The sequence below is a fragment of the Crocuta crocuta genome, unplaced genomic scaffold (genome assembly GCF_008692635.1).
Source record: "Crocuta crocuta isolate KB4526 unplaced genomic scaffold, BGI_CrCroc_1.0 scaffold513, whole genome shotgun sequence".
Taxonomy (NCBI): domain Eukaryota; kingdom Metazoa; phylum Chordata; class Mammalia; order Carnivora; family Hyaenidae; genus Crocuta; species Crocuta crocuta.
The window spans coordinates 498056-524845 of NW_027527461.1; the positions used below are offsets into that span (position 1 = coordinate 498056).

Genomic DNA, 26790 nt, shown 5'->3' on the forward strand with positions numbered 1-26790 from the left:
ACAGCCCTTGGAAATGTGAGAAAGACAGTGATTTCAAAGGATTCATGGGGAGCATGCCTATTTTTTTCATTGTCCTTGAATGCTGACAGAAGTTTTCTTTGAATCACACTGCTGTTACCAAATCTGTTAAATAACAAAAACTCAACAGAATAAATTTAAAAATCTAACTGGCATTATTAATTGATTCATGAATCAGGCAGAACCCTGTCTAGAAAGTAGAGGAGAGCTCCAAAGATCTATTGAAAAGGAAAGGTGTTTTTTTTTTTAATGTTTGTTTATTTTTGAGAGACAGAGAGAGACCACGAGGGAGGAGTGGTGGTGGGGCAGAAGATCCAAGGTGGCCTCTGCGTGCTGAAGGAGGCTTGAGCTCAGGTATGGAACAGAACCATGATATCATGACCTGAGCTGAAGTTAGACGCCAACTGAGCCACCCAGGCACCCCAGGAAAGGTTTTTAAAGATAGACAGGAAGTGGAAAAAGGAAATTATTGGCCAAGAACCCATTATTTTAGGCAAGGTTGTCCTCCTAAGGGGAATTGAAGGGGTCTATCAGTAAATTTCTTAATGCTGATCAGGAAATCCCCATGTTGACTGATTAGTTACATTTCTGCAGTACTACAGTACAGTACTACCTAACTACAATTAGGTTAGGTAATAATTGTTGGTTTACTGATTTGAGGCCTTGACTTAAGTGACGCCATTTTGGGCTTGTGATTTTCTTTTTAACAACAGTGACAAAAACAAACAAACAAAAAATATCTTGTGGCGAATTGCCAGGGTAGAGAAGCAAACGCAAAACCTTTGCTACTTGACTCTCTTGGATGTTTAACATAGCTTATTTCAAGAATATTTGTGTTTAGACAAATCCTTTGTGGCCAAGTCACCATTTTCTGTAAAGCACACTGTCCCATGCATCTTATAAAACAGTAATTCTCAAGCTGTGAAGGTAGATGTGGGTTGGAGTAGAGAGGGGATTTTGCTTCCCTGGTGTAAATAAGAAAACCACAAGCCCAAAATGATGTCACTTAGACTGAGTTCCTAAATTGGGGATTAATATCAATCTAATTGCATATTTGGGGTGTCTGGCTGGCTCAGTCAGTAGAACATGCAACTCTTGATCTCAGGGTTATGAGTTTGAGTCCCATGTTGGGTGTGGAGATTACTTTAAAAAAGAAAATAAATTGTAAACAAAAAATAAAATAGAAAAGAAATAACTGCAATTTCAACCTCTCCCAGAAATGTAGTGTTTACTGGTAAGTCAGGATTTTTTTTTTTAAATCAGTGCCAGTTTTCCACAATAGGCCCTCTACATCCCTCAAAAGTAGATGAGGGCAACTCCACAATAAGACCCCTTATCTTTACCACAGGGAAAGTCGTCTTTCTAGGAACAATCTTTCCTTTTGCTAGTAACTTTCTTGCCACACTTTCCTTCTATAAAAACATTCAATTTTGTATAACTCCTCAGAACATTCCTCTATTTGCTAGATGGGATGCTGCCCACTTTGTGAGGCATTTAATAAAGCCAATTAAATCTTTAAAATTTACTCAGTTGAATTTATTATTTAAAAATGAGGATACTGGAGACATTTTTAGCAGTCATAACTGGAGGGGCAAAGGTGTGGTGTGTTACTGGCACACCTGTGGTGTGTTACTGGTGGTAGGTAGAGGCCAGGGATGTTCAAATACTCTACAATCAGAATTTCCAGATTTAGCAAATAAAAATACACATGCAGCAGTGTCTCCAAATAAAATACAGGTCTCTACATTAAATCTGAATCTTATTTTACCTGAAAATCAAGTTTAACTTCTCTGTCACCTTGTAGTTTATCTAATGACTCTACCAATAATGCACTGGATAGACCCCCACAACAGAGAATTATCCAGGCCATAAATGTTCAGAGTGTGGAGGTTGAGAAAAGTTGTCACAGATCAGCCGTTTTCAAAACCTACTTTGTATCAATCAGGATCACTTCAAGGGATGTTGGGTCTGCCCTCAGTTTCTGATTCAGTAGGTTTGGGGTGGAACTCCAGGATTTGCTTTTTTATCAAGTTCCCATGTCTGGAGAACTGTTACTCAAAATTAAGTTTACCTCTTGGTAGATGTGAGCCAAAAGACACAACTAAGCCAAAGAAGAGGAAAAGTACGGGTTTTACGTGCAAAAAGTAAAGGAGAACACAAGGGGTCTTTCCCAACACAGTTTCCTTGAACAATAAAATCGGATAAACTTTTAGCTAAGGGAGCATGCATACTCATGAAAGGGCTTGCACAATGGGGAAGACAGCATGGAATTAGGGTAAAAGTCATCTTAAGTTGACTGAGTCCACGGGGAACTCACAAGGTCCAGCCAAGGTCAGCATTATCAATTCGGTGGCTCCAGTTGGTCTTGAATCTGAGTGCTCAAAGTGGTTTAGATCCTGCAAAGGTAACTCAAGTATGTGTGTCAGGTCAATCTTCACTTTTGAGTTAGCAATGAGAGTTTTAGCACTGATGTATTGCCCTTACATGACTAGGGTATCTTCTGGCCTGATAGTGGCTGTTTTTAAATTCTTTCACAGGATAGTCAGGGTCTTAAAATGACTTTTCTTATGTAGAGAAAGCGAAGTTTGTAGTTTTCCAGAGACCCCTAACTCATTCTGTTTAGAAAACCACCATCCTAGACAGAAAAAAGGCTCGTACTCCAGTGAACAGGAGAACAACTACACCCCTGCCTGGACTAGCACGGGAGGGAGCAAGAAGAACCGAGCAAGCTGGACATTCTGCGGACACTTCTGCCGCTCTGACCCGCCCACGGAGGAACTTTCAAGTTCCCTCTAGGCTCTGCGGAGGCCCTGGCCTCTCGGTGGTTTCCCGGGTCGGGGGCGTGGTCGGAGGCGTGACTGGGGCGGGACACAGAAGGCGAGCCCAGGTTCCGAGAGCGCTCTCGTGCCGGACGTTGCGCGGCCGCGACGCTCGAGGCGGGCGCGGTCAGGCGCTCCGGGTTTCGCTGCAGCGCGCTGTGTCCGGCGCAGCTCTGCTAGACTTCAGCCGGTCTGCCGCGCAGGTAGGTATCGGCCCGTTCGCGTTGCAGACCTGCCCTAGTTTGGGTGCGGGAGCTGCGGGGCCTGGCGTTGCGTTTTCTCAACGGCGCCCCAGGCTTTGGCCCTCAGCGCTGCGCGTGGATGGTGGGAAAGAGGGACAGGTTTAGGGACAATGGGTTTCTGGGTTCCTAAGGCCGAACGGAGGCGCTCCCGTTGCAGGGCGGGGAGACGGGCCGAGGGCGGTGCGGACTCGGACGGGAAAACCTAGAACCTTTGGGCTGGGCGGGGGTGCCCTGAAGCAGGACTTAGGAACGTGGAGTGGTCGGCACCTGTGGGCGGAGTCCGGGCTGCGGTGAGGCCTGTTGGGGGGTAGGTCTTTGGCCGCGCTGCCTCAGGGGAGGGATCTCCTTCAGGGAGAGGTGGCCTTGCGCGGGGACTTGATGTGTGCTTCTGCCTGCTTCTGCGGTCGCCGTGTGTCTTTTGTTTTCCTTTTTTTTCCATTTGATTTTGTAATGGGGAAGAAGAGGGGAGGGGGTTGGTGTCTCACAAAGGCTTTCCCAGAGCCGTTTTGCACGTGGTTCTACTTTGAGGCATTTACATTTGTAAAATGTCTTATTAAAAAAAATCTTTTGGAAATAATTTCAGAATTAAGAAAAAGTTTAGAAACTAGCGCAAAGAATTCTCATTCTATCTACTTGGAATCCCCAAATTTTAACATCTAATTTAACAGAACAGCAAAACCAGGACACTAACATTTACAGGTTCTGTTCAGATTAGTTTGTTCGTCGCCCATTTTTCGTCGCCCAGTTCTTTTCTGTGGTATAGGATTCAGGTCAGGATTTAGTTTCATTTAGTTGTCTCATTGGACAAATTTACATTTTAAGCAGTAGAGGCTCTTTCCCCTTCAGAGTGGCCTTGGAAGCACCAGATCTCAAATCAAAGGGTCTTTTCTTTCTCCCTGACAGGCCCAATAGAGAATGGCAGCTTTGACACTTGGTCATTCCCTGTGCCTTGACCCATCCTGGGCCTAGCCAGCCTCTCCTGGTTCTCCTCCTACTTCTCAGGCCTCCATCCTTCTGTCCTCAAATCCCTTGGCCATCTTCTCTTTCAGTATGGGCATCTTCCTTGGGTGATCTCTGTGGCTTCAATGATTGTTGTGGTTCTGAGCAAAGCATGAAACCTCAGAGAACTCACTCGTTTATGAGTCCAGCCCAGGCCACTTCTCTGTCCCAGACTTGCTTAGCCTGTGGCCTACATGATACCTTTCTGGGTTATCTCAAAAGCGTTTCTGTCTCAGTATGAACATAAGGTAGGTTGAGCTCACTCACATCTGGGCCTCTTCTAGTGCCCCCGGGTCCTGTGAATGATGTCACCTTACCCTAGCCACTCAGCCATTCCTGGGAAAGGCTTCCCTCATCAGCTCTTCCCCCAGCTCTACCCTGCAGTCCATATAGACATGATTTCCTTTTTTAATTTTCCCTGGGCTGGCCCACTTTTCTCCATGGGAACCATCATCCTGCTTTTTGTCTACCTGTACTTGCTTTGGTGCCTTCACTCAGTTGTCTGCACCATAGTCAGAATAAGCTTGTTAAAATGTACAAGCGATTGTGTCATAGTCTTCCTGTAATCTTTAAAAATTTTCCTTTGCTTAAAAGAGAGAGAGAGAGGGGCGCCTGGGTGGCTTAGTCGGTTAAGCGTCCGACTTTCGCTTAGGTCATGATCTCGCGGTTCGTGGGTTCGAGCCCCGCGTCGGGCTCTGTGCTGACTGCCAGCTCAGAGCCTGGAGCCTGTTTCAGTCTGTGACTCCCTCTCTCTCTGACCCTCCCCTGCTCACGCTCTCTCTCTCTCTCTCTCTCTCTCTCTCCTAGAAATAAATAAAAATATTTAAAAAAAAAAAAGAGAGAGAGAGAGAGAGAAATTAAGAAACAGACTGAACAAACTGATTGTTACCAGATGGGAGAGGTTGTGGGGATGGGTAACTAGGTGATGGTGATTAAGGAGTGCACTTGTGTTGAGCACTGGTGATATATGGAGTTGTTAAATATTATATTGTATATCTGAAACCAGTATAACACTGTATGTTAACTAATTGGATTTAAAATAAAAACTTTAAAAAGTTGGCAAAAATAAATAAAGGTTTTCTTTGCTGTGGCATAAAGATAGTGGTGCCTTCAAGGCCCTGAAATGGCAGGTCCAGCCTCTTCTCATACCCTTTCCCTCACATTCCCTAACTCTGCCCTGACTGCCTCTGCTTTTCTACTTCTTTGCTATTCCCTGTATATGGGATTCTGTTCCCTGTCTCCTCAGGGAATTCTTACTCTTCTTGGAGATCTCCATCTAGCAACCTTTCCTAAGGGAAGTATTCTGTGACCTCCCTGACTAGGTCCAGATCCTGTTTTGTAGATCCAAGTCTCTCCCACATTCTCTCCTTGGTAACCCTGTTATATGGCAATATTGTACACACATACTTTTAGCACCTGGTAAACTTTTGATGCTTGCCAAATGAATGGGGAAGTGATGGGGTACTTAATTGTGGCTGCCCAACAGCCTCTATCTGAGCATTTTTCTTGCTGAGAATTTGCTTAGCATGTAGGGGTACTGCATACTCTTGTTCCATTTCTCTGTTGGTTCTGTCAGGCAAGGCAGGAAGGATGGGGGAGCCATGTGGGAGAGGATGGAGGGCCTGAATGGAGAGAACAGCCAGAGAACCACTGAAAGGAAGAAGTGGCTTCTGCCTCCCTTCCTGCTTAGCTACCCTTTCCATCCTGGTTGAATCCATTGTATTAATTGACTCCATTGACAGACTCCTTTCTACTCTCCATATCCAGTGCATGGTTTCTGTGAGAAGTAAGTGAGATGATTCATTTTCAGAAATACCAAATAAAAGCTGTGCTGTTCAGTTAACAATAGGTTTACAACCTATTGGGAATATGTATGAATCCTGCGCCCTCTCTGCTCCCCACACACAATGGAGTCCCAAACCCTTAAGACACTTGACTTCCTGGTTATCCCTCTACATATTGTGGGCTCATTTTTGCAGGCTTTGCAATGAGCATGCGCCAAAGAACTGAAGTCTCTGTGTCACCTCAAGGCATGTACATTTGTTCCAGTCAGACTACTTTTTGGCCTTACATGGGCATAGTTGACTTCTGGGTAAGGCTGTAACCTCTGTAGTACTCAGCCAATGAGGAATCAGAGGACAGACTTGCACACTATGAGGTAAATTGTCTGCTGTAACCGCCCGAGTGTGCCTATTCATCAGACACCCAGTCTTGGCAAGAATGTTGATTAAAGCCTTGCTTCACTGTGTTTTGAGTGTTCTCGCCTCTCCTTTGATTGGGGAAGTGGGCTTATTTCTCACAGTTTCAGAGAATCTTTATAAGTATATTTTGGTAAGGGGCAGTCGTATATCAAGAGTTCCTAGTTCTATTCTGAGTAAGTGACTGAGAATCAAAAGATGAAGATGAAAATGAAGGCCTGATGAGGTGAATTAGGTACCCTCAGCTATGGCCATTTGCTCATTTGTTCAGGTTGGCAAGTATTTATTGGGTGCATACTGCATGCCAGGAGCTGTGTTGGCTTCTGGGTATACAAAGGTGAATAAATTTACTAGGCAACTGCCTGGCCATGGTGCACATGGTGAGGTCAACATGCAGTAACTCTTGACTTAGAAAAGGACATTGCAGGACATGGGGTGGCCTGTGCCTAGGCAGGGGCTGGGTAGGGGAAGGCTCGGGACCAGGCTGTTTAGTGGCCTTGACTTAATAGCAAGGCATGTGCAGTTGTGACCTGGGGAGGTTCTTTGTTAGGATGGGCCAGTGTCAGAATGACTGGTTGGTGGCTGTCACTGAATGTCAGTGAGTGGAAGAGGACCACCTTGGGCACAACAGAGAAAAAGTGATGAGCTGAGCTGCTGAGGGTTAGCATGACTCTGAAATGGTAACACAGGCCACATTCTCTGATCCCAAACTGGCCAGACATGTTTGAATTTTATCAAAGTCGTACTAAAGCACCCCTAATCAAACACAGAATTTCTATAGCAAAATGTATCAATACCTACAGTTAGTAATAGAAATAGAGATTGCAAAGAGCCTCCCATCATTTTAGATTTTGCTGCCAGAGTTTGTTGTTGTATTTTGGAGAATTATTCAGTTTTCACAGCATTTTTGACTTCTGAGAATTGTGGGTGAGGGGTTATGGATCTCAGATGACAGCTAACACTTGTAGAGCCAGGCCCCTTCTGTGTGCTTCACATGCCTTGACTCTTGTCCTCACAATGACCCTACTAGGATTGGTACCATGAAGATCCCATTTTATAGGTGAGGAGATGTGGGCACAGAAAAGGTTAGTGACTTGCCCATTGTCACAGAGCTTGCCACTGGTGGCTCCATAGTCTACATTCTTATCAGGCTGCAGATTTGTGAATGGGAGGTGGGTAGAGGGGTTGAAAGACCAAGGTTGTTCTAGCACTCTTTAGACACCTAGCACCTACAGCCAGCCTGCCTGAGTGCTGAGGAAGATCAGAAGGAAAGGGAGGTGGGAGGCCCAGAGAGGTCATAATCATATACTCAGATTCTCTAAGGGCTCATGGGACTCGTTTCCATGATGCCTGCATGGGCAGTGAGCTTTTCTGAAAAGCTATAGGGGAATTTACATGCAGCATCAAGTAGACCAGAGGAAGACGTGAGGTGGTCAGAGACTGTGTGGACAAGCTGGGATCTGGGCTGGCTGGGCTTTGAGAAATAAGGATTCAGTAAACAGACTCTTCATGAGACTGTAGAGTGGGGAGATGAGTGTTTCTAATTTTCTACCTCTAGCTGTGCAAGATACACATGTTCTGGAACACCACAGAACACCTGCTGCCTCCCACTCCCTCATCACTGCAGACAGCTGTCTTCCTGAGGGGCATGGAGTGGATCACCTCTGTAGTATTTGCTCACAGGTGTGCACGTATCCCTGTGCCTTTGTGTGTGCCTGTGTGAGTGTGCAAAAAATATATAAAACACATGTGAACAAAAATAATGAAACGATGTTCAATATCCCACTCAATTTAAGAAATAGAACTTTATCCAAACCTTAGAAGTCTTCTGAAGTCTGTCTGCTCCAATTCATCTTTTTCTTGGGAGGTAATCACTGTCCTGAAGTACCTTTTAATAATTTCCTTGCTTTTTTTTAAAATATTTTTTATTTCTTTCTAGGAGAGAGAGAGAGAGACAGTGTGAGCAGGGGAGGGTCAAAGAGAGAGAGGGAGATACAGACTCCGAAATAGGGTCCAGGCTCTGAGCTGGCAGTCAGCACAGAGCCCGACACGGGGCTCGAACACACGAACCGCGAGATCATGACCTGAGGGAAAGTCAGACGCTTAACCGACTAAGCCACCCAGGCGCCCCTCCTTGCTTTTCTTTATAGTTTTACCATTATGTATTTCCAGATAATATATATTTAGTTTTGTTTAACTTTTCAGTCCTTATAAAATGAAAAATGTAGTGAGCTGTGATGTTTTTGTTTTTTTGTTTTTCGTTTTTTTTTGCTGAGTTTGTTTTGAGATTCTTTCAGTGGTGTGTGTGGCTGAAGTTCTTCATTCACTTTTTCTGTTGTATTTCATTATATCTGTTCTATCCTTGGCCATACGGGTCGTCTCTTGTTTTTTGCTACTGTAAATAAACAGTAAAATAAACAGCTGGAGTGGGCATTCTTATCTTGGTCTCCTGGCGCACAGGTACAGTAATTCCTCTAGGGCAGTGGTTATCAAATAGGGTGGGGTGGCCTGGAGAGGGAGAAGTGGGGTGCAGAGGAGACAGGGAGACCCTTTTGGTTGTCATAACTGGCAAGTGAGGTGCTACCATCTCTAATGGGTAGAGGTCACGCATGCTGCTAAACATTCTGTAATGCCTCCCCATCTAAAGCTTTCCCACACACTGAAGAGTTTTTCAGTCCCCAGTGTCAGTGCTGAGGCTGAGAACTCCTGCCTTAGGGTAAATACCTGAGGTTGATTGCCAGGTGGGTGGGTTTGGGTGTAGATACTTATGCATCCTTTACATTCCTTTCAGCACTATGGGGCCTCTTGTATGACTCATGGTCCTCTCCAACACTTGATAGTGTATGTCTGCCTCTAAAAATTTTTGCCAATCTAGTGAAGTGATGTGTGAAGTGTTATCTCAATTGTGGTTGGAATTTTTATTTCCCTAGAAATGAGACTATCTTTTCATGTTTGCATGCTGTTTGTATTTCCTTTCAGAAGTACCTGCTAATAAATATCCTTTTACCTGTTTTCCTGTTGTGTTATTTGTGTTTTTCTTAATTGTTCCTGTGATTTCTTTGTATATCTTAGATTCTTTGTACCTCCTAGATATTAATCCCTTATATTTGTTACAGATAACTTTTTCTGTTTATGAATTTCTTCTGATGAACCAAAAAGTTCTTAATTTAAGTGTGGTGTAATTTATCATTTTCTTTATTGTTAATACTTTCTGCAGACAGATGTAGTTCTTGGTCCCCAGGTGGATGTGACTGCCTTTGGGACTACATTCAGGCATGGCTGGAGCTGGACCACAGGACTGCTTCAGGATCCACACCTGGGACTAAGGTTAACTGGTCTGCCACTGGGGGCTTGGATAGGTGTTTCTCCCACTGGTTCCCTTGACTTCCCCTAGACTGTGGCAGAGAGGCTGAAACCACGTCTCAGGGTTGCTTCTGGGGCCATAGCTGACACTGACATCGGCAGGCCTCATACCAGAAGAATGGGTTGCTAGGTCCCTGAGTGAACAGGGCTAAGGGCATAGATAGAGCCTGGACACAGGGCTGCTTTAGGATCCATAGTCTGGTCTAAGGCTGGAGGGCCTATTGGGGTATGGATACCATGGCTCTTCCTAAGTTCCTTGGCACATAGGACTGGTTGCAGAACGATATGCAAGCAGGCCTGGAGTTCAGTTCCTAGGGAGTTGAGGCTGCCTTTGGTTTGTAGGCCAGGCTACGTTTGGTGAACTTGCTACCAGAGTCCTGGCCTGTCTTTTCAAAGAAGCTTTCCTTAGTCTTGGGGGTTCACCCAGGGTTAGAAGCCTCTTACCTGGATCCCAGAGCACCTACAAAGGCACTTTCCTGTGGTTGGCTGCCAAATCATTGTGTAGGGAGACACAAAATGGGGACTTTCTGTTCTTCTGTCTTGCTGACATCACTGCTGTTTATTTAGGATAGACCGAACATTGTCAATTCTGCTGTTCAGGTCTCAGTAATTTTGTCTGCTTGATCATTAAACACTGAAAGAGGTATATTGAATCTCTCACTATTGTGATGGATTTATCAGTTTCTATAGTTAATTTTTACTTTATTTTGAAATTGTTATTAAGTGCATAAAATTTAAAATTATTATATCCTTCTAGCAAGTAGGAAATTTCTTCTCTAGAAGTAACCTTCTTTTTCCCTGAGAATTGTAAAAATTAACATAAAATAAAATTTGCCATCTTAACTGCTCTTCACTAGTGTTAAGTATACTCACATTGTTGTGCAGCCAATCTTGAGAACACTTTTATCTTGAAACTCTATACCCATTAAACATCATCTTCCCATTTCCCCCTCAACCGTCCACTGGTAGCCACCGTTCTACTTTCTGTTTTTATGAATTGGAGTCATTTAGATACCTCATATAAATAGAATCATACAGTATTTGAGTTGTGATTGGTTTGATTTCATTTAACATAATGTCCTTAAGTTTCATCCATGCTATAACATGTAACAAGATTTTATTCCTTTGTAAGGCTGCATAATACTCCATTGTAAGTATATACCACATTTTCTTTATTAAGCTATCTTTTTAAATTTAAAAAAAATTAAAAAAATTTAAGTATAAGTTAGTTAACATACAGTGCAATATTGGTTTCAGGAGTAGAATAAAATGATCCATCACTTATATACAACATCTAGTACTCATCGTCACAAGTGCCCTCCTTACTACTCATCACCCATTTAGCCCATCCCCCACCCAGCTCTCTCCATCAACCCTGTTTGTTCTCAATCATTAAGAGTCTCTTATGGTTTCCTTCTTCTCTTTTTTTCCCTCTTCCATATGTTCATCTGTTTTGTTTCTTAAATTGCACATTTGAGTGAAATTATGTGGTATTTGTTTTTCTCTGAATGACTTATTTCCCTTAGCATAATATACTGTAGCTCTCTCCATCTCTTTGCAGATGGCAAGGTTTCATGTGTTTTGAAGGCTGAGTAATGTTCTTGTGTGTGTGTCCGTGTGTCCATTCTTTATCCATTCATCAGTTGATGGATATTTGGATTCTTTCCATAGTTTGCCTATTGTTAATAAGGCTGCAGTAAACTTTGGGGTGCACTGACCCCTTCGAATCTGTATTTTTATATCATTTGGGTAAAATATCTAATAGTTCAATTACTGGATCATAAGGTAGTTTTATTTTATTATTTTTTTAATGTTTTTTATTTCTGAGAGAGAAAGACAGAGACAGAGACCGAGACAGCATGAGCAGGGGAGGGTCAGAGAGAGAGGGAGATACAGAATCTGAAACAGACTTCAGGCTCTGAGCTAGCTGTCAGCACAGAGCCCGATGCAGGGCTTGAACCCATGAACCATGAGATCACGACCTGAGCCAAAGTCAGATGCTTAATCCACTGAGCCACCCAGGTGCTCCAAGGTAGTTTTATTTTTAACTTTTTGAGGAACCTCCATACTGTTCTCTAGAGTGGTTGTACTAGTTTGCATTCCCACCAGCAGGGCAACAGGGGTTCCCTTTTTCCACAATCCCATCAACATCTGTTGTTTCTTGTGTTGTTAATTTTAGCCATTCTGACAGGTGTGAGGTGGTATCTCATTGTGATTTTGATTTGTATTTCCCTGATGATGAGTGATGTTGAGCATCTTTTCATGTGTCTGTTAACATCTGGATGTCTTCTTTGGAAAAGTTTCTGTTCATATCCTCTCCTATTTTTTCAATGATTATTTGTTTTTGGGTGCTGAGTTTGATAAGTTCTTTATAGATTTTGGATACTAACACTTTATCAATCAGATATGTCATTTGGAAATATCTTCTCCTATTCCCTAGGTTGCTTTTTAGTTTGGTTAATAGTTACCTCACTGTGCAGGACCTTTTTATCTTCATCAAGTCCCAATGGCCCATTTTACTTTTGTTTCCGTGCCTCCGGTGATACATCTAGTAAGAAGTTGCTGCAGCCAAGGTCTAAGAGGTTGCTGCTTGTATTCTTCTCTAAGATTTTGATGGTTTCCTGTCTCACATTTAGATCTTTCATCCATTTTGAATTTATTTTTGTGTATGGTATAAGAAAGTGGTCCAGGTTTATTCTTCTACATGTTGCTGTCCAGTTTTCCCACCACCATTTTTTTGAAGAGACTTTTTTCCATTTGATACTCTTTCCCCTCACTCTCAATCTGCACTTGTCTTTAGGTTAAAATGACTCTCTTGTAGGCAGCATATTGCTGAGGTCTTGGTTTTTGTTGTTGCTGTTTTGAATCTATTCTGACATCGTTTGTCTTTTGATTAAATATTTAGTACATTTACATTCAGAGTGGTTATTGAAAGATATGAATTTAGTGCCATTTTGTTACCTGTAAAGTAATATTTATGTAACATCTGGTGATGTTTTCTTTCCCCCTCTCTTGTTGGTTTTGGTCTTTTTCCCCACTTGAAGAGTCCCTGTTACTATTACTTGCATGGCTGGTTTTGGTGGTCATGAACTCCTTTAGTTTTTGCTTGTCTGAGAAACTCTTTATCTCTCCTGTTCTGAATGACATCCTTTCTGAAGAAAGTATTCTTGGTTGCATATGTTTCCTATTCAGGATGTTGAATATATACGGCTACCCCCTTCTCTCCTGTCAAGTTTCTGTGGACAGATTTGTTGTGAACCTGATCTGTTTTCCCTTGTAGGTGAAGGACTTTTTTTACCCTTCTGCTTTCAGGATTCTTTCTTTGTATATTTTATGTATTTGACTATGATATGTCTTCATGATGGCTAGCTTTTGTTGAATTTAATGGAAGTTCACTGTGCTTCTTGGATTGTGATATCAGTTTTATTCCCCAGGTTAGGGAAGTTATCAGCTATAATTTACTAAGATAACTCTCTGCGTTTTTTTCTGCATCTTCTGGGATTCTTTTGTTATAAATGTTAGTATAGTTTAAGGAGTCACTGAGTTCCTGAAGTCTACATTTGTGATCTAAAACCTTTCTTTCCCTCTTCTTTTCAGCCTCATTATTTTCCGTAATTTTAGATTCTGTATCAATGATTCTTACCTCTGCTTCCTCATTATTATGGTCTATTCATGTTTGTATCTTGGTTATAGCATTTTTAATTCTGGCTTGACTAGTTTTTAGTTCTTTTGACTCTTTAGTAATGGATTCCTTCGTGTCTTCTGTGCTTTTTTCAGTATCAGCTAGTACCCTTAAAATTGTTGTTTCAAATTCTAGTTCACACATCTTACTTATATCTGTGTTGATTGAATCCCTGGTTGTGAATTTTTCCATTTTTTTCTTTTGGGATGAATTGCTACTTCTTGTCACTTTGGAGGTCAAAAAAAAGAGAAGAAAGCAGGCTAGATTTTTAGTGTGTTTTGGTCTCCTTGTTAAGACACACTTGGTCCAAAATAAAAAAAAGTTAAAACAAAGAACACAAATAAAATAAAATAATAATTTAAAAAATAAAATAGAGTGTGGGTAGCTTAGCCAGTTAAGCGTCTAAGTCTTGATTTTGGCTCAGACCATGATCTCATGGTTTGTGAGACTGAGCCCCACATCAGGCTCTGCGTTAATACTGCAGAGGCTGCTTGGGATTCTCTCCCTTTTTCTCACCCCCTCGCTCACTCACTTGTGCACATTCTCTCTGTCTCTCTCTCAAAATAAATAAATAAACAATAAAAAATAAGTAGACAAAGAATAAACAAAAATTTCTTTTTCTGTGTATGTATATGTATATGTATATATGTGTGTATATATATGTGTATCTCCAAAGGAGGCTAGATCTTGTTTCCCCTAGAGCTAAAGCTTTGCAGCACTCCATGATCATTAGACTTGGTGCATGCAAGGGATTTATGCTGATCTTCTGGGGTAGGAGCTGATTGCTCTGATTCTCAGGAGGACTTTCCCTAGTCAAGTTGAACCTGCAGACTGCCATGGGGTAGGGCTTGCTGTAAGCGCCTCCAGCTTCCACTTGGTGATGCTGTTTTGCTCACTGAAGTTGGTCAGAGGTAAGGGTGGGGGAAGAATGGCTTTGCCCTGCTTTCTCATCTCTGGCGGAGGGATCTCATGTATGCCACTCCTCAGAAAGGCCTCACAGATGATCAGTCACCACTCCTTTGTTCCAAGCTTCTGTCAGATACCCATCATCACAGTATGTCTTGTCTGCCTACCAGGCAGCACAGCACTTCTGCCTTTTATCTGTGGCATGGCTGAGTTTCAAAACTCACCTCGAGGTGCAGACCCCTGCTGATCCTCTGGGGGAGGGTCTTGCTGTGTGCTGTGCCCAGAAAACAGTTGTGCAGCTGCACAGCAGTTCGGAATTTATGGGAGATCACAGCACAAAGCCAGCACCAGGGTTTGCTGCCCTCAGCCAGTGTCTTTGTTCCTTTGCTGATGAATGAGGCAGCTCAATGGCTCTTGCAGGGTCTTTTGCCCCCAGAGAGGCCATATCACCTCTACTAATGCACTCCAGGCAGGGGAACTCTTTCTTCCTTGTGTGATCCAGGGGATCTTCAGATTTGCCTGCTCCCAGGTCTCTGCCCTCCTTCCCCACCAGAGCATTGCTAATGCTGCCAGGCACAACCATGGTGATGGCACTGAATCCTGAAACTTCAGACTCTGCACTCTGCTGTTTATAAAAAACTTCCAGTATTTAAACCCTTTCCTTTTGCTACTCAGTGGTTTTGGGGAAGAGTTTTCTTGTGCAGTCCCCTGTACATTTTCACTCTTTTTCTCACTCTCTCATTCTCTCACTCCTCTCTGTCCATATTCAGAGCTCTATGTCCTGTATAACACCTACATCTCTTTTCTCTCTCAAATCAATTCTCTGCACCTCCTACCTTCCTTGAGGTGGTCTTTTTTCTGCTTGTAGATGTGCAGCTTTGTTCTCTCAGTCCTCAGATTGGTTTCATGGGTGTTCATAATTATTTGATATTTATCTAGCTGTGGTTGAGGGAGGAGGCAAGCTTAGGGTCACCCTACTCCTCTGCAATTGTAACCTGGGGTCCAAGATTTCATTCTTTTTATGGGCAAATAATATTCCATTGTATCACATATTTTTTAAATCTATTCATCTATTCTTTTTATAGTTCTTAAGGTATAAAGTTAAGTTTTTTATTTGGGATCTTTTTATTTACTTAATGTATATGTTTATAGCTATAAACTTCTCTCCTAGAAATCATTTTCTGCATCCTGTATGTTTTGATATGTTGTAGGGTTTTTTTATTTGTTTCAAGATACTTTTTATTTTTTAAAATATTTATTTTTGACAGAGTGCAAGTGGGGGAGGGGCAGAGAGACACACACAGAGGATCTGAAGCAGGCTCCGCTCTGACAGTAGCGAGCCCAATGTGGGACTTGAACTCACAAACTGCAAGATCATGACCTGAGCTGAAGTTGGATACTCAACTGACTTAGGCATCCAGGTACTCCTTAATTTTTTAAAAATGTTTATTTAATTATTTTTGAGTGAGAGAGAGCGTGCACAGAGTGTGAGCATGAACAGGAGAGGGGCAGAGAGAAAGGGAGAGAAAGAATCCCAATCAGGCTCCATGTTGACAGCTCAGACCCCAATGCAGGGTTTGATCTCATGAACTGCAAGATCATGACCTGAGCTGAAACCAAGAGTCTGACACTTAACCAACTGAGCCACCCAGGCAATCCAAGAAGATAAATTTTAATTTTCTCTTTAATTTCTTCTTTAATCCATTGGTTGTTAAGGAGAATCTTATTTCATCATTAGTTCTTTACACATCCAGGACTTCACTGTCCAGTGCCACTGGCCACTAGCTAGGCTCATGTGACTATTTACATTAAAATTAATTGGATGGGGCACCTGGGTGGCTCAGTCGGCTAAGCGTCCGACTTCGGCTCAGGTCATGATCTCACGGTTCATGGGTTCGAGCCCTGCATTGTGCTCTGTGCTGACAGCTAACTCAGAGCCTGGAAGCTGTTTCGGATTCTGTGTCTTCCCCTCTCTCAGACCCTCCCCTGCTCACGCTGTCTCTCTCTCTCTCTCTGTCTCTCAGAAATAAATTTAAAAAAACATTGAAAAAAATTAAAAAAATAAAATTAATTGAAATCACAAACAATTAGAAATTCACTTTCTCAGTCACAAGCCGTATATCAGATGTTTAATAATCACATGTGGCTCATGGCTACCGTATTGGGTGCCAATGATTAATACAAAACATTTCCATTATTATAATAACTTTCATTGGCAATCCTGATATAGAATAATAGTTGTTAATCAGGAACATTTTTGCCCCTGTGGGATACTTGACAATATTTGGAAACATTTTTGATTTCTACAAATAGGGGATGGGTTCTGGTTTCTAGTGAATAGAAGGCTGGGGAGCTATTAAACGTCCCCTAATACACAGGACAGCCCTCACAACACTTATCCAGCCTACATGACAGTAATTCTGATGATGGGAAACTCTGCCTCATAATGTATTTTGATGTGAGGTGTGAGGTAGAGATCTAGTTGTTTTTCCCTCTGGTTAACCAGTTGGCTAGACACCGTCCCTGTGTGTACTCAGTCCATTTACTCTGCTGGTGATCCTTAAGCTAGAGATATATTTTTATTCCTTAAATGGTTTAGAGAGTCCTATTGCCTTGCTATTTAAGATATGATTTTAAAAAATCAATTTGTTATCTTACAGATTCTTTGACTTTGCACATAAAGACCACTCTGTGTTCCCAGTATAACATGGCTTCAGCTTCAAGGTAAGTGCTGTTTGATGAAAGACTTTATGCAAGTAATTAATTCTCCTTTTGGATGCCACACCCATGGATTTTTAGCCCTTAGTCTTAATGGCCTCACTAAGCATTTGGTGTCTAGGAAGGAAAAGGTATGAAGAGGGCAGAGACCAGAGAGGATAGAGAAAAGGTGAAGCAGACTAGGTAGTGTGTGTGGGATAGGTATAGCCCTGTAGTTCCACTGTCTACACTTGATCTAAAAATGTGATTCACTTTCTGGCGCACCTAGGTGGCTCAGTCATTTAAGCGTCTGACTTAGGCTCAGCTCCTGATCTCAAGGTTCGTGTGTTCAAGCCCTGTGTCGGACTCTGTGCTGACAGCTCAGAGTCTGGAGCCTGCTTCAGATCCTGTGTCTTCCTCTCTCTCTGCTCCTCACCCCCCAACCCCCCGTCTCTCAAAAACGAATAAACATTAAAAGATTTTTTTTTAATGTGATTTACTTTTCTCATCTTTTTTTTTTTTTTAAATTTATTTCTAGGAGAGAGAGAGACAGCGTGAGAAGGGGAGGGTCTGAGAGAGGGGAAGACACAGAATCCAAAACAGCTTCCAGGCTCTGAGTTAGCTGTCAGCACAGAGCACAATGCAGGGCTCGAACCCATGAACCGTGAGATCATGACCTAAGCGAAAGTCGGATGCTTAACCGACTAAGCCACCTAGGCACCCCAACTTTTCTCATCTTTTAATGCACAAGATGGTTGCTAGTGGGGCTGCTTTAGTCCCTGCAAGCCTTCCCCCTCCAGGAGTCTTTTTCTTTGTTTCAAGTTTTATTTAAATTCTAGGTAGTTAACATGTAGTGTAATATTGGTTTCAGGATTAGAATTTTAGTGATTCATTACTCACATATAACACCTAGTGCTCATCACAAGTGTCCTCCTTAATGCCCATCACCCATTTAGCCCATCTCCCCACTTATCTCCCCTCCAGCAACCCTCATTTTGTTCTCTATAGTTAAGAGTCTCTTACGGATTGCATCCCTCTTTTTTTTATTACTTCCCTATGTACATCTTTTTTTTTCTGATTCCATATTTGAGTGAAATCATAAAGTATTTGTCTTTATCTAACTGAATTATTTCACTTATCGCAATTTACCTCCATCTATGAATTTGCAAATGACAAGATTTCATTCTTTTCAATGACTAATATTCTGTTGTGTGTATGTGTGTGTGTGCACGTGCATGCACACACATGACATCTATATCCATTTATCAATTGTTGGACATTTGATAATTTGGCTATTATTGATAATGTTGGTGTAAATATGGGGTGCACATGCCCCTTAGAATCTGTATTTTTGTATTCTTTGCAAAAATACCTAGTAGTGCCACTGCTGGATCATAGGGTAGTTCTATTTTTAACTTTTTGAGGAACTTCCATACTGTTTTGCAGAGTAGCTGCACCAATTTGCATTCCCACCATCAGTGAAAGAGGGCTCCCTTTTCTCTGCATCTTCTCCTATATCTGCTGTTTCTTGTGTTGTTAATATTAGCCATTCTGACGGGTGTGAGGTGATATCACCTTGTAGATTTGATTTGTATTTCCTTGATGAGTGATTTTGAACATCTTTTCATGTTTCTATTAGCCATCTGGATATCTTCAATGGTGAAGTTTCTATTCAAGTCTTCTCATTTTTTAACTGGATTATATGGGGAGGTATTGCAGTTTATAAGTTCTTTTTTTTAAAACATTTTAAATGTTTTTATTTAGTTTTGAGAGAGAGAGAGACAGAGCATGAGTTGGGGGGTCGCACAGAGAGAGGGAAACACAGAATCTGAAGCTGCCTCCAGGCTCTGAGCTGTCAGCACAGAGCCCGATATAGGGCTCAAACTCATGGACCATGAGATCATGACCTGAGCCAAAGTCGGATGCTTAACTGACTAAGCCACCCAAGCGCCCCGCAGTTTATAAGTTCTTTATAGATTTTGGATACTAACACTTTATCAATCTGATATGTCATTTGGAAATATCTTCTCCCATTCCCTAGGTTGCTTTCTAGTTTTGTTGATAGTTACTTCACTGTGCAGGACCTATTTATCTTCCTCAAGTCCCAACAGTTCATTTTTGCTTTTGTTTCTGTGCTTCCAGTGATGTATCTAGTAAGAAGTAGCTGTGGCCAGCGTCAGAGGTTGCTGCCTGTGTTCTCTTCTAGGATTTTAATGGTTTCCTGTCTCACATTTAGGTCTTTCATCCATTTTTAATTTATTTTTGTGTATGGTGTATGAAAGTGGTCCAGGTTTATTCTTCTGCATGTTGCTGTCCAGTTTTCCCACCACCATTTGCTGAAGAGTCTATCTCTTTTCAATGGATTTTCTTTCCTACTTTGTGAAAGATTAGTTTTCCATACATCTGTGGGTCCATTTCTGGGTTCTCTGTTCTGTTGCATTGATCTATTTATCTGTTTTTATACAAGTACCATACTGTATTGATGATTATAGCTTTGTAATACAGCTGAAGTCAGACATTGTGATGCCTCCAGCTTTGGCTTTCATTTTCAATATTACTTTGGCTATCTGAGGTCTTTTTTGGTTCAATACAAATTTTGGAATTATTTTCCAAATGTTTCTTCTAGCTCTGTGAAATATGCTAGTGTTATTTTGATACGGATTGCATTCAATGTGAGATTGCTTTGGGTAGTATAGACATTTTTACAGTATTTGTTCTTCCAGTACATGAGTATGGAATGTTTCTCCGTTTCTTTAGTTTTCTTCAGTTTCTTGAATAAACAGTCTATGGTTTTCAGTGGACAGATCTTTTGCTTCTTTTGGTTACGTTTATTCCTATGTATTTTATGGTTTCGGTATAATTGTAAATGGGGTTGATTCCTTTATTTCTCTTTCTGCTGCTTCATTATTGGTGTATAGAAATGCAACTGATTTCTTTAAATTGATTTTATTTCCTGCGACTTTGCTGAATTCATCAGTTCTAGTAGTGTTTCGGTGGAGTCTCTTGGGTTTTCCACATAGAGTATCATGTCATCTACAAAGAGTGAAAGTTTGACTTCTTTCTTGCCAATTGGGATGCCTTTTATTTGTGTTGTCTGATTGCTGAGGCTAGGGCTTTCATTACTATGTTGAACAACAGTGGTGAGAGTGTACATCCCTCTCATGATCCTGACCTTAGGGGAAAAGCTGTCGTTTCTTTCCCCATTGAGATTGATATTAGCTGTAGGTCTTTCATATGTGGCCTTTACTATGTTCAATTGTGTTCCTTCTATCCCTACTCTCTGGAGGGTTTTTATCAAGAAAGGAATGCTGGATTTTGTGAAATGCTTTTTCTGCATCAATTGGGAGCATCATATGGTTGTTATCCTTTATTAATGCGGTGTTATGACACTGATTGATTTGTGAATATTGAACCAGCCCTGCAGGAATATATCCCACTTGATAATGGTGAATAATTCTTTTAATGTATTATTGGATTCAACTTGCTAGTATCTTGTTGAGAATTTTTACATCCATGTTCATCAAGGAAATTGGTCTGTAATTTTTATAGACACCCCTTTTTAGTGGGAACTTTGTCTGCTTTTGGAATCAAGGTTATGCTGGCCTCATAGAATGAGTTTGGAAGTTTTCCTTCCATTTGTATTTTTTTTGGAACAGTTCCAGACTAATAGGTATTATCTCTTCTTTCAATGTTTAGTAGAATTTCCCTGGGAACCCATCTACCCTTAGACTGTTGTTTGTTGGTAGATTTTTGATTACTGAGTGAATTTCTTTGCTGGCTATGGGACTGTTCAAATTTTGTATTTCTTCCTGTTTTAGTTTTCGTAGTTTATATGTTTCTAGGAATTTATCCATTTTTCAGGATTGTCCAATTTGTCAGCATATAATTGTTCATAATATTCTCTTATTATAGTTTTCATTTCTGTGAATTGGTTGTGATCTCTTCTCTTTCATTCATAATTTTATTTGTTTGGTCCTATTCCTTTTTCTTTTTGATAAATATGGTGAGGGGCTTATCACTTTTGTTAGTTCTTTCAAAGAACCAGCTCTTGGTCTTGTTGATCTGTTCTACTGTTTTTGTTTTTGTTTTTATTTTGATATCATTGATTTCTCCTCAAACCTTTATTATTTCCCTCTTCTGCTGCTTTGGGGGTTTATTTCCTGTTGTTTTTCCAGTTCCTTTAGGTATAAGTTTAGGTTGTGTATCTGATAATTTTCTTCCTTCTTTAGGAATGCCTGGATTGCTATATGCTTTCCTCTTATGACTGCCTTTGCTGTATCCCAGAGGTTTTAGACTGTACTGTTTTCATTTCATTAGCTCCCATGTGTTTTTTAATTTCTTTTTTACTTTCTTGGTTAACCCATTCATTCTTAAGTAGGATATTTCTTTTTTTTTTTTTAATAGTTTATTGTCAAATTAGTTTCCACATAACACTCAGTGCTCATCCCCACAAGTGTCCTCCAGTAGGATATTTCTTAATGTCCAAGTATTCGTGGTCTTTCTAGATTTTTTTTTCTTGTGGTTAATTTCAAGTTTCATAGTGTTTTTGTTTAAAAATATGGATGGTATGATATTAATCTTTTTGTACTTGCTGAGGGCTGATTTGTGACCCAGAATGTGATCTTTTCTGAAGAATGTTACATGTGCACTGGAAAAGAATGCGTGTTCTGCTACTTTAGGATAGAATGTTCTGAATATACCTGTTAAGTCCATTTGGTGCATTTTATCAATCAAAGAGATTGTTTCCTTGTTGATTTTCTGCTTAGATGGTCTGTCCATGGCTGTCATTTGGGTATTGAAGTCCTCTACTACTATGGTATTATTATCAATGAGCTTCTTTCTGTTTGTGATTAATTGATTTATAATTTGGTTGCTCCCAAATTGGTGGTATAAATATTTACAAACTGTTAAATCTTCTTGGTAGATAGACCCCTTACTTATTATATAATGCCCTTCCTCATCTCTCAGTACGGTCTTTGTTTTAACATGTAGTTTGTCTGATAAAGGTATGGCTACTCCAGCTTTCTTTTAATGTCCATTGGCATGATAGATGGTTCTCTATCCCTTTATGTTCAAGTTGCATATGTCTTTAGATTTAAAATGAGTCTCTTATAAGCAGCATATAAGTGGGTGTTGTTTTTTTATCCATTTTCAAATCCTGTGTCTTTGGATTGGAGCATATAGTCCTTTTACATTTAGAGTGATTACTGAAAGATATTAATTTAGTGTCATTGTGTGTTCTGTAGAGTTGGTGTTTCTGTTGATGTTCTCTCTGGTCCATTCTAGTCTTTGCTGCATTTAGTCTGTTTTTCGTTTGTTTGTTTTTTCTCCACTCAAAAGTCCCCCTTACAATTTCTTGCAGGGCTGGTTTTGTGGTCATGAAAAAAGTATTTATCTTTTCTTCTATTCTGAATGGCAGCCTTTCTGGGTAAAGAATTCTTGGCTGCATATTTTTCCTATTCAGCATGTTGAATATATCCTGCCACTCCTTTCTGGCCTGCCATATATTTGTGGACATATCCGCTGCAAGCTTACTCTGTCTTCCCTTGTGGGTTAAAGACTTTTTCCCCTTGCTCCTTTCAGGGTTCCTTTCTTGTCTGTGTGTTTTGTGAATTTGACTATGATATGCTATGGTGATGTTGGTTTTTGTAAAATCTAATGGGAGTTCTCTTTGCTTCTTGGATTTTGATGTCTTTGTCTTTACCCAGATTAGAAATGTTTTCAACTATAATTTGTTCACATAAACCTCCTGCCCCTTTTCCTCTCTCCTCATCTTCTGTGACACTTATGATACAAATGTTTTACCTCTTTAATAATTTGCTGAAGTCTCTCAGTCTTATAGTTTTTGCCTTTGTTTCCTTCTTTTTCTCTGCTTCCTCATTTTCCATAATTTTATCTTCTATGTCTGATTTGCTGCTCTGCTTTGTCCATCCTTGCCTTCAAAGCATTCTTTCAAGATTGTATCTTGGTTATAACATTTTTTATTTTGGCCTGACTAGATTTTAGTTCTTTTGTCTCTGTAGAAAGGGATTCTCTGGCATCTTCTGCACTTTTTTCAACTCCCACTAATATTCTTATAATTGTGCTTTTAAATTCTAATTCACTCATTATTTTTATATCTGTGTTGACTAAATTCCTGGCCACCATTTTTTCCTATTCTTTATTTTGGGGTGAATTTCTCTGTCTTATCATTTTGGAGGCAAAAAAATTAATAAACAATTAATATTTAAAAATTACAAACAAAGCAGTACAATACAAATCTAATAATAGAATCTAGATACTAGGTGTGTTTCTTTCTGGTTGTTGAGAGATTGATAGAAAAGAGAAAAAAAGGAAAACAAAAAAGCTATAAACAAAATTTTAAATTGAAAAATACATTTTTTAAGTAATAGAATAAAATAAGGAAAATAAGATAGAATAAAAAAACAAAAAGTTGCTTTTTCTGTATCCAAGAAAGAGAAAGAAAATGAAAGAAAAAACAAGAGAAGCAAAAACAGAAGCAAAAAAATGAACAAACAACTGAAGAAGCAAACAAAAAAACCTGAACGAAGTGCATCCATTTTCTCCTAGAATGACATCTTTGTAAAACACTATAGTTCATAGACTAAGTAGATGGAAGAATTTGTCCTGGTCTTCTGGGGCATGTGCCTAGTGAGCGCAGGTGGGCAAGGCTAGGGGTAACTGTTTCTGTTCTCCATTTGGTGGCACTGCTTAGCGTATGGGTGTCAGTGCATCCATGCATGCACACGTGTTAGAGGTGAAAATGTCTTCACACAGCTCTCTAGTGTCTGGTGCAGGAATTTCTGCCCTCATGGACACATTCAAGTGCTCCTCCTTTGTCTCAGCCTGTCTGTGTCCAAGCTGTGTCCCTTCCAGATAGCACCTCCCTCCTGGGTTTTATCGCACATAAGGCTGTGTTTTAAAACCCCTCACTTCGGAGACACCTGTGGCTTGGACCTACACCGATGCTTTGGGGAAGGGTCTCCGCAGAAAATGTTTGCTCAATCCCATAGCATCAGAGGCTCAGTTTATGATGAATCACAACCCACATCCAGCACAGGCCACACTGCACTCTGGGTCTTTGTTTAAGTATCAGTAAACGTGGTACCTCTCTGGGATCTGCCAGGAATTTTGCCCATGGGGAGGCAGTATGGCCTCTACCAAGTACACTCCAGTTAGGAGAACCACTTCTCCCCAGGTGGCACACGGACCCCTCAGACCATGCTGCCTGTTCCTGAGGATTCATTCGACTTACTCACCAAACCACTGCCAGGCACTGATCTCCGAAACTTGAGACTCTGTGCTATTATAGAGTATTGTTAAGTACAGAATCCTGGTGGTATTGAAATCCCCTCCTTTCTTCCCATCAGTGGTCTTGGTGGACAGGTTTCTTGTCCAGTCCCATGTTAGTGTTTTCACTGTTTGTTTCTCCCTCTCTTTCTCTCCAGCTGCTTTTGGGGGGAGTGCTTTTCTTGGATGATCCTGATGTGCTGCATTCTCCCCGTTTTTCTTTCTCTGTCTTCTCTCCACAAAAATGGCTCCCTACCCTCTATGGCTCCACAGCTTTTCTCCCCCATAGTTCACCTCTCCATACCATGTACTTGCTAAGTTCTCTGGTTCAAATTATGCAGCTTGTTGCATTAATTCTCAGATCAATTTCCTAGGTGTTCAAAATGGTTTGATGCTGATCTAGCTGCGTTTCAGGGACAAGACAAGCTGAGGGTCCCCTAACTACTCTACCATCTTAACTCCTATCTGTCTGGGAAACTATTGATCTCTCCTTCTATTCTGAATGTCAGCATTGCTGGATAAAGTATTCTTGGCTGCATATTTTTCCCAATCACTTTGAATATATCATGCCACTCCCTTCTAACCTGTCAAGTTTCTGTTGATAAGTCTGCTAACCTTATTTGTCTTTCCTTATGATTTAGGGATTTCTTTTACCTTCCTGCTCTCAGGATTTTTTCCTTAACTCTGTATTTTGCAAATTTTACTACAATATGTCTTGGTGTTGCCCTACTTTTGTTGATTGTGGTGGGAGTTCTCTTTGTGTCCTTGACTTGAATGTCTGTTTTCTTCCCCAGATTAGGGAGGTTTGCAGCTAAAATTTGCTCAAATAAGTTTCTGCCCCTATTTTCCTCTCTTCTGGCACTCCTATGATACAAATGTTGTTATGTCTTATGGAGATGCTGAGTTCCCTATGTCTACATTCTGATCTAAAATTTTTCTTTCCCTATTCTTTTTACCTTTATTTTCTTCCATAATTTTATCTTATGTATCACTTATTCATTCCTCTGCTTCTTCTATTCTCATGGTCATTTCTCAAAGTCTGTTTCACATCTCTGTTATAGCATTTTTTTAATTACTGTCTGACTAGTTTTTAGGTCTTTTATCTCTGTGTTAAGGGACTCCTTGGTGTCTTCTATGGTTTTCTCAGGCCCTTATGCTTGTTGTTATAAATCCTGGGACAGGCATATTACTTACATCTATTTTGATTAGATACCTGGCTATGACCTTTTCTTGTTCTCTGTTTTGTGATCAATTTCTCCATCTTGCACTTTGCTTTATTCTTTGTTGTCTCTGTTAGGAAAGCCTGTTACATTTCCTGATCCTGAGACTATGGTGCTAGCAAGGATGTGGAGAAACGGGCACCCTCCTACACTGTTGGGGGGAATGTAAATGGGTGCAGCCTCTCTGGAATCCAAACAATGTGGAGGTCCCTCAAAAAATTAACAGTAGAACTTCCCTATGACCTAGCAATAGCACTGCTAGGAATTTATCCAAGGGATACAGGGGTGTTGATGCATAGGGGCACATGGACCCCAATGTTCATAGCAGCACTCTCAACAATAACCAAAACATGGAAAGAGCCTAAGTGTCCATCAACTGACGAATGGACCAAGAAGATGTGGTTTATGTATACAATGGAAAACTACATGGCAATGAGAAAGAATGAAATCTGGCCATGTGTAGCAACATGGATGGAACTTGAGGGTGTTATGCTGAGTGAAAGAAGTCAGGCAGAGGACAGATACCATGTGTTTACACATATAGGAGGACTAGGAGGAACTAAACGGAGGACCATGGGGGCGGAGAAGGGGAAAAATAGTGGGGGAGAGGGAGAGAGGCAAACCATGAGAGACTCTTGAATACTGAGAAAAAACTGAGGGCTGATAGGGGCGGGGGAGAGGGGAAGGGGGATGATGGGCATGGAGGAGGGCACTTGTGGGGATGAGCACTGGGTGTTATGGAAGCCAAATTGACAATAAACTTTAAGAAAAAAATTAGAAATAATAAATAAATAAATAAATAAATAAATAAATAAATAAATGTAAAAATAAAAGGTATTTCCTGGTCCTGAGAATAAAGGCTATATTAAGAAGATGCTATGTACTGAACCTGGCTTGGCACTTGAGGAAGTGTTTCTGGTGTATGGGATGTACATCCTGCTGTTATGTTCTGACTGCTGTTTCCCTCAAGGCAGTCCTCTGCAGTTTCACCTTGTATGTACTGGGTTGTGTTTGGGCCTTGTCCAGAGTATGGTGAGTTTTTTTTTTTTTTTTTTTAAATTTTATTCATTTTTTGAGAGAGATAGAGTATTAGCAGTGGAGGGGCAGAGAGAGAGGGAGACACAGTCTGAAGCAGGCTCCACGCTCTGATCTGTCAGCACAGAACCCGACACAGGGCTCAAACTCATGAACTGTGAGACCATGACCTGAGCTGAAGTCAGACGCATAACTGAATGAGCCAGCCAGGTACCCCAGGGTGTGGTGAGTTTTAACTCAGGGTGTTTTGGTCTGCTTGTTAAAAAGGCTAGATCCATTTTCCACTAGAGCTGAAGTTTTGTATCACTCCATTGTCAGTAG

General features: G+C 40.9%; 1 protein-coding gene across 4 annotated transcripts in view; it reads left to right on the plus strand.

Annotated features, from left to right (window-relative positions):
- The window catches only part of PGBD2 (piggyBac transposable element derived 2), a 53427-nt gene that overhangs the window by 16598 nt on the left and 10039 nt on the right, over window positions 1-26790 (plus strand). The window contains exons 1-3 of one of the 4 annotated variants that reach the window (XM_077763721.1): window positions 2947-3040; window positions 15496-15648; window positions 16888-16951. In XM_077763721.1, the coding sequence (XP_077619847.1) occupies window positions 16935-16951 (17 nt within the window). In that variant the 5' untranslated portion in view covers window positions 2947-3040; window positions 15496-15648; window positions 16888-16934. Of the gene's footprint in view, window positions 1-2946; window positions 3041-15495; window positions 15649-16887; window positions 16952-26790 lie in introns of those variants that run through there. The other 3 variants (XM_077763725.1, XM_077763735.1, XM_077763718.1) reach the window with 3 other exon arrangements.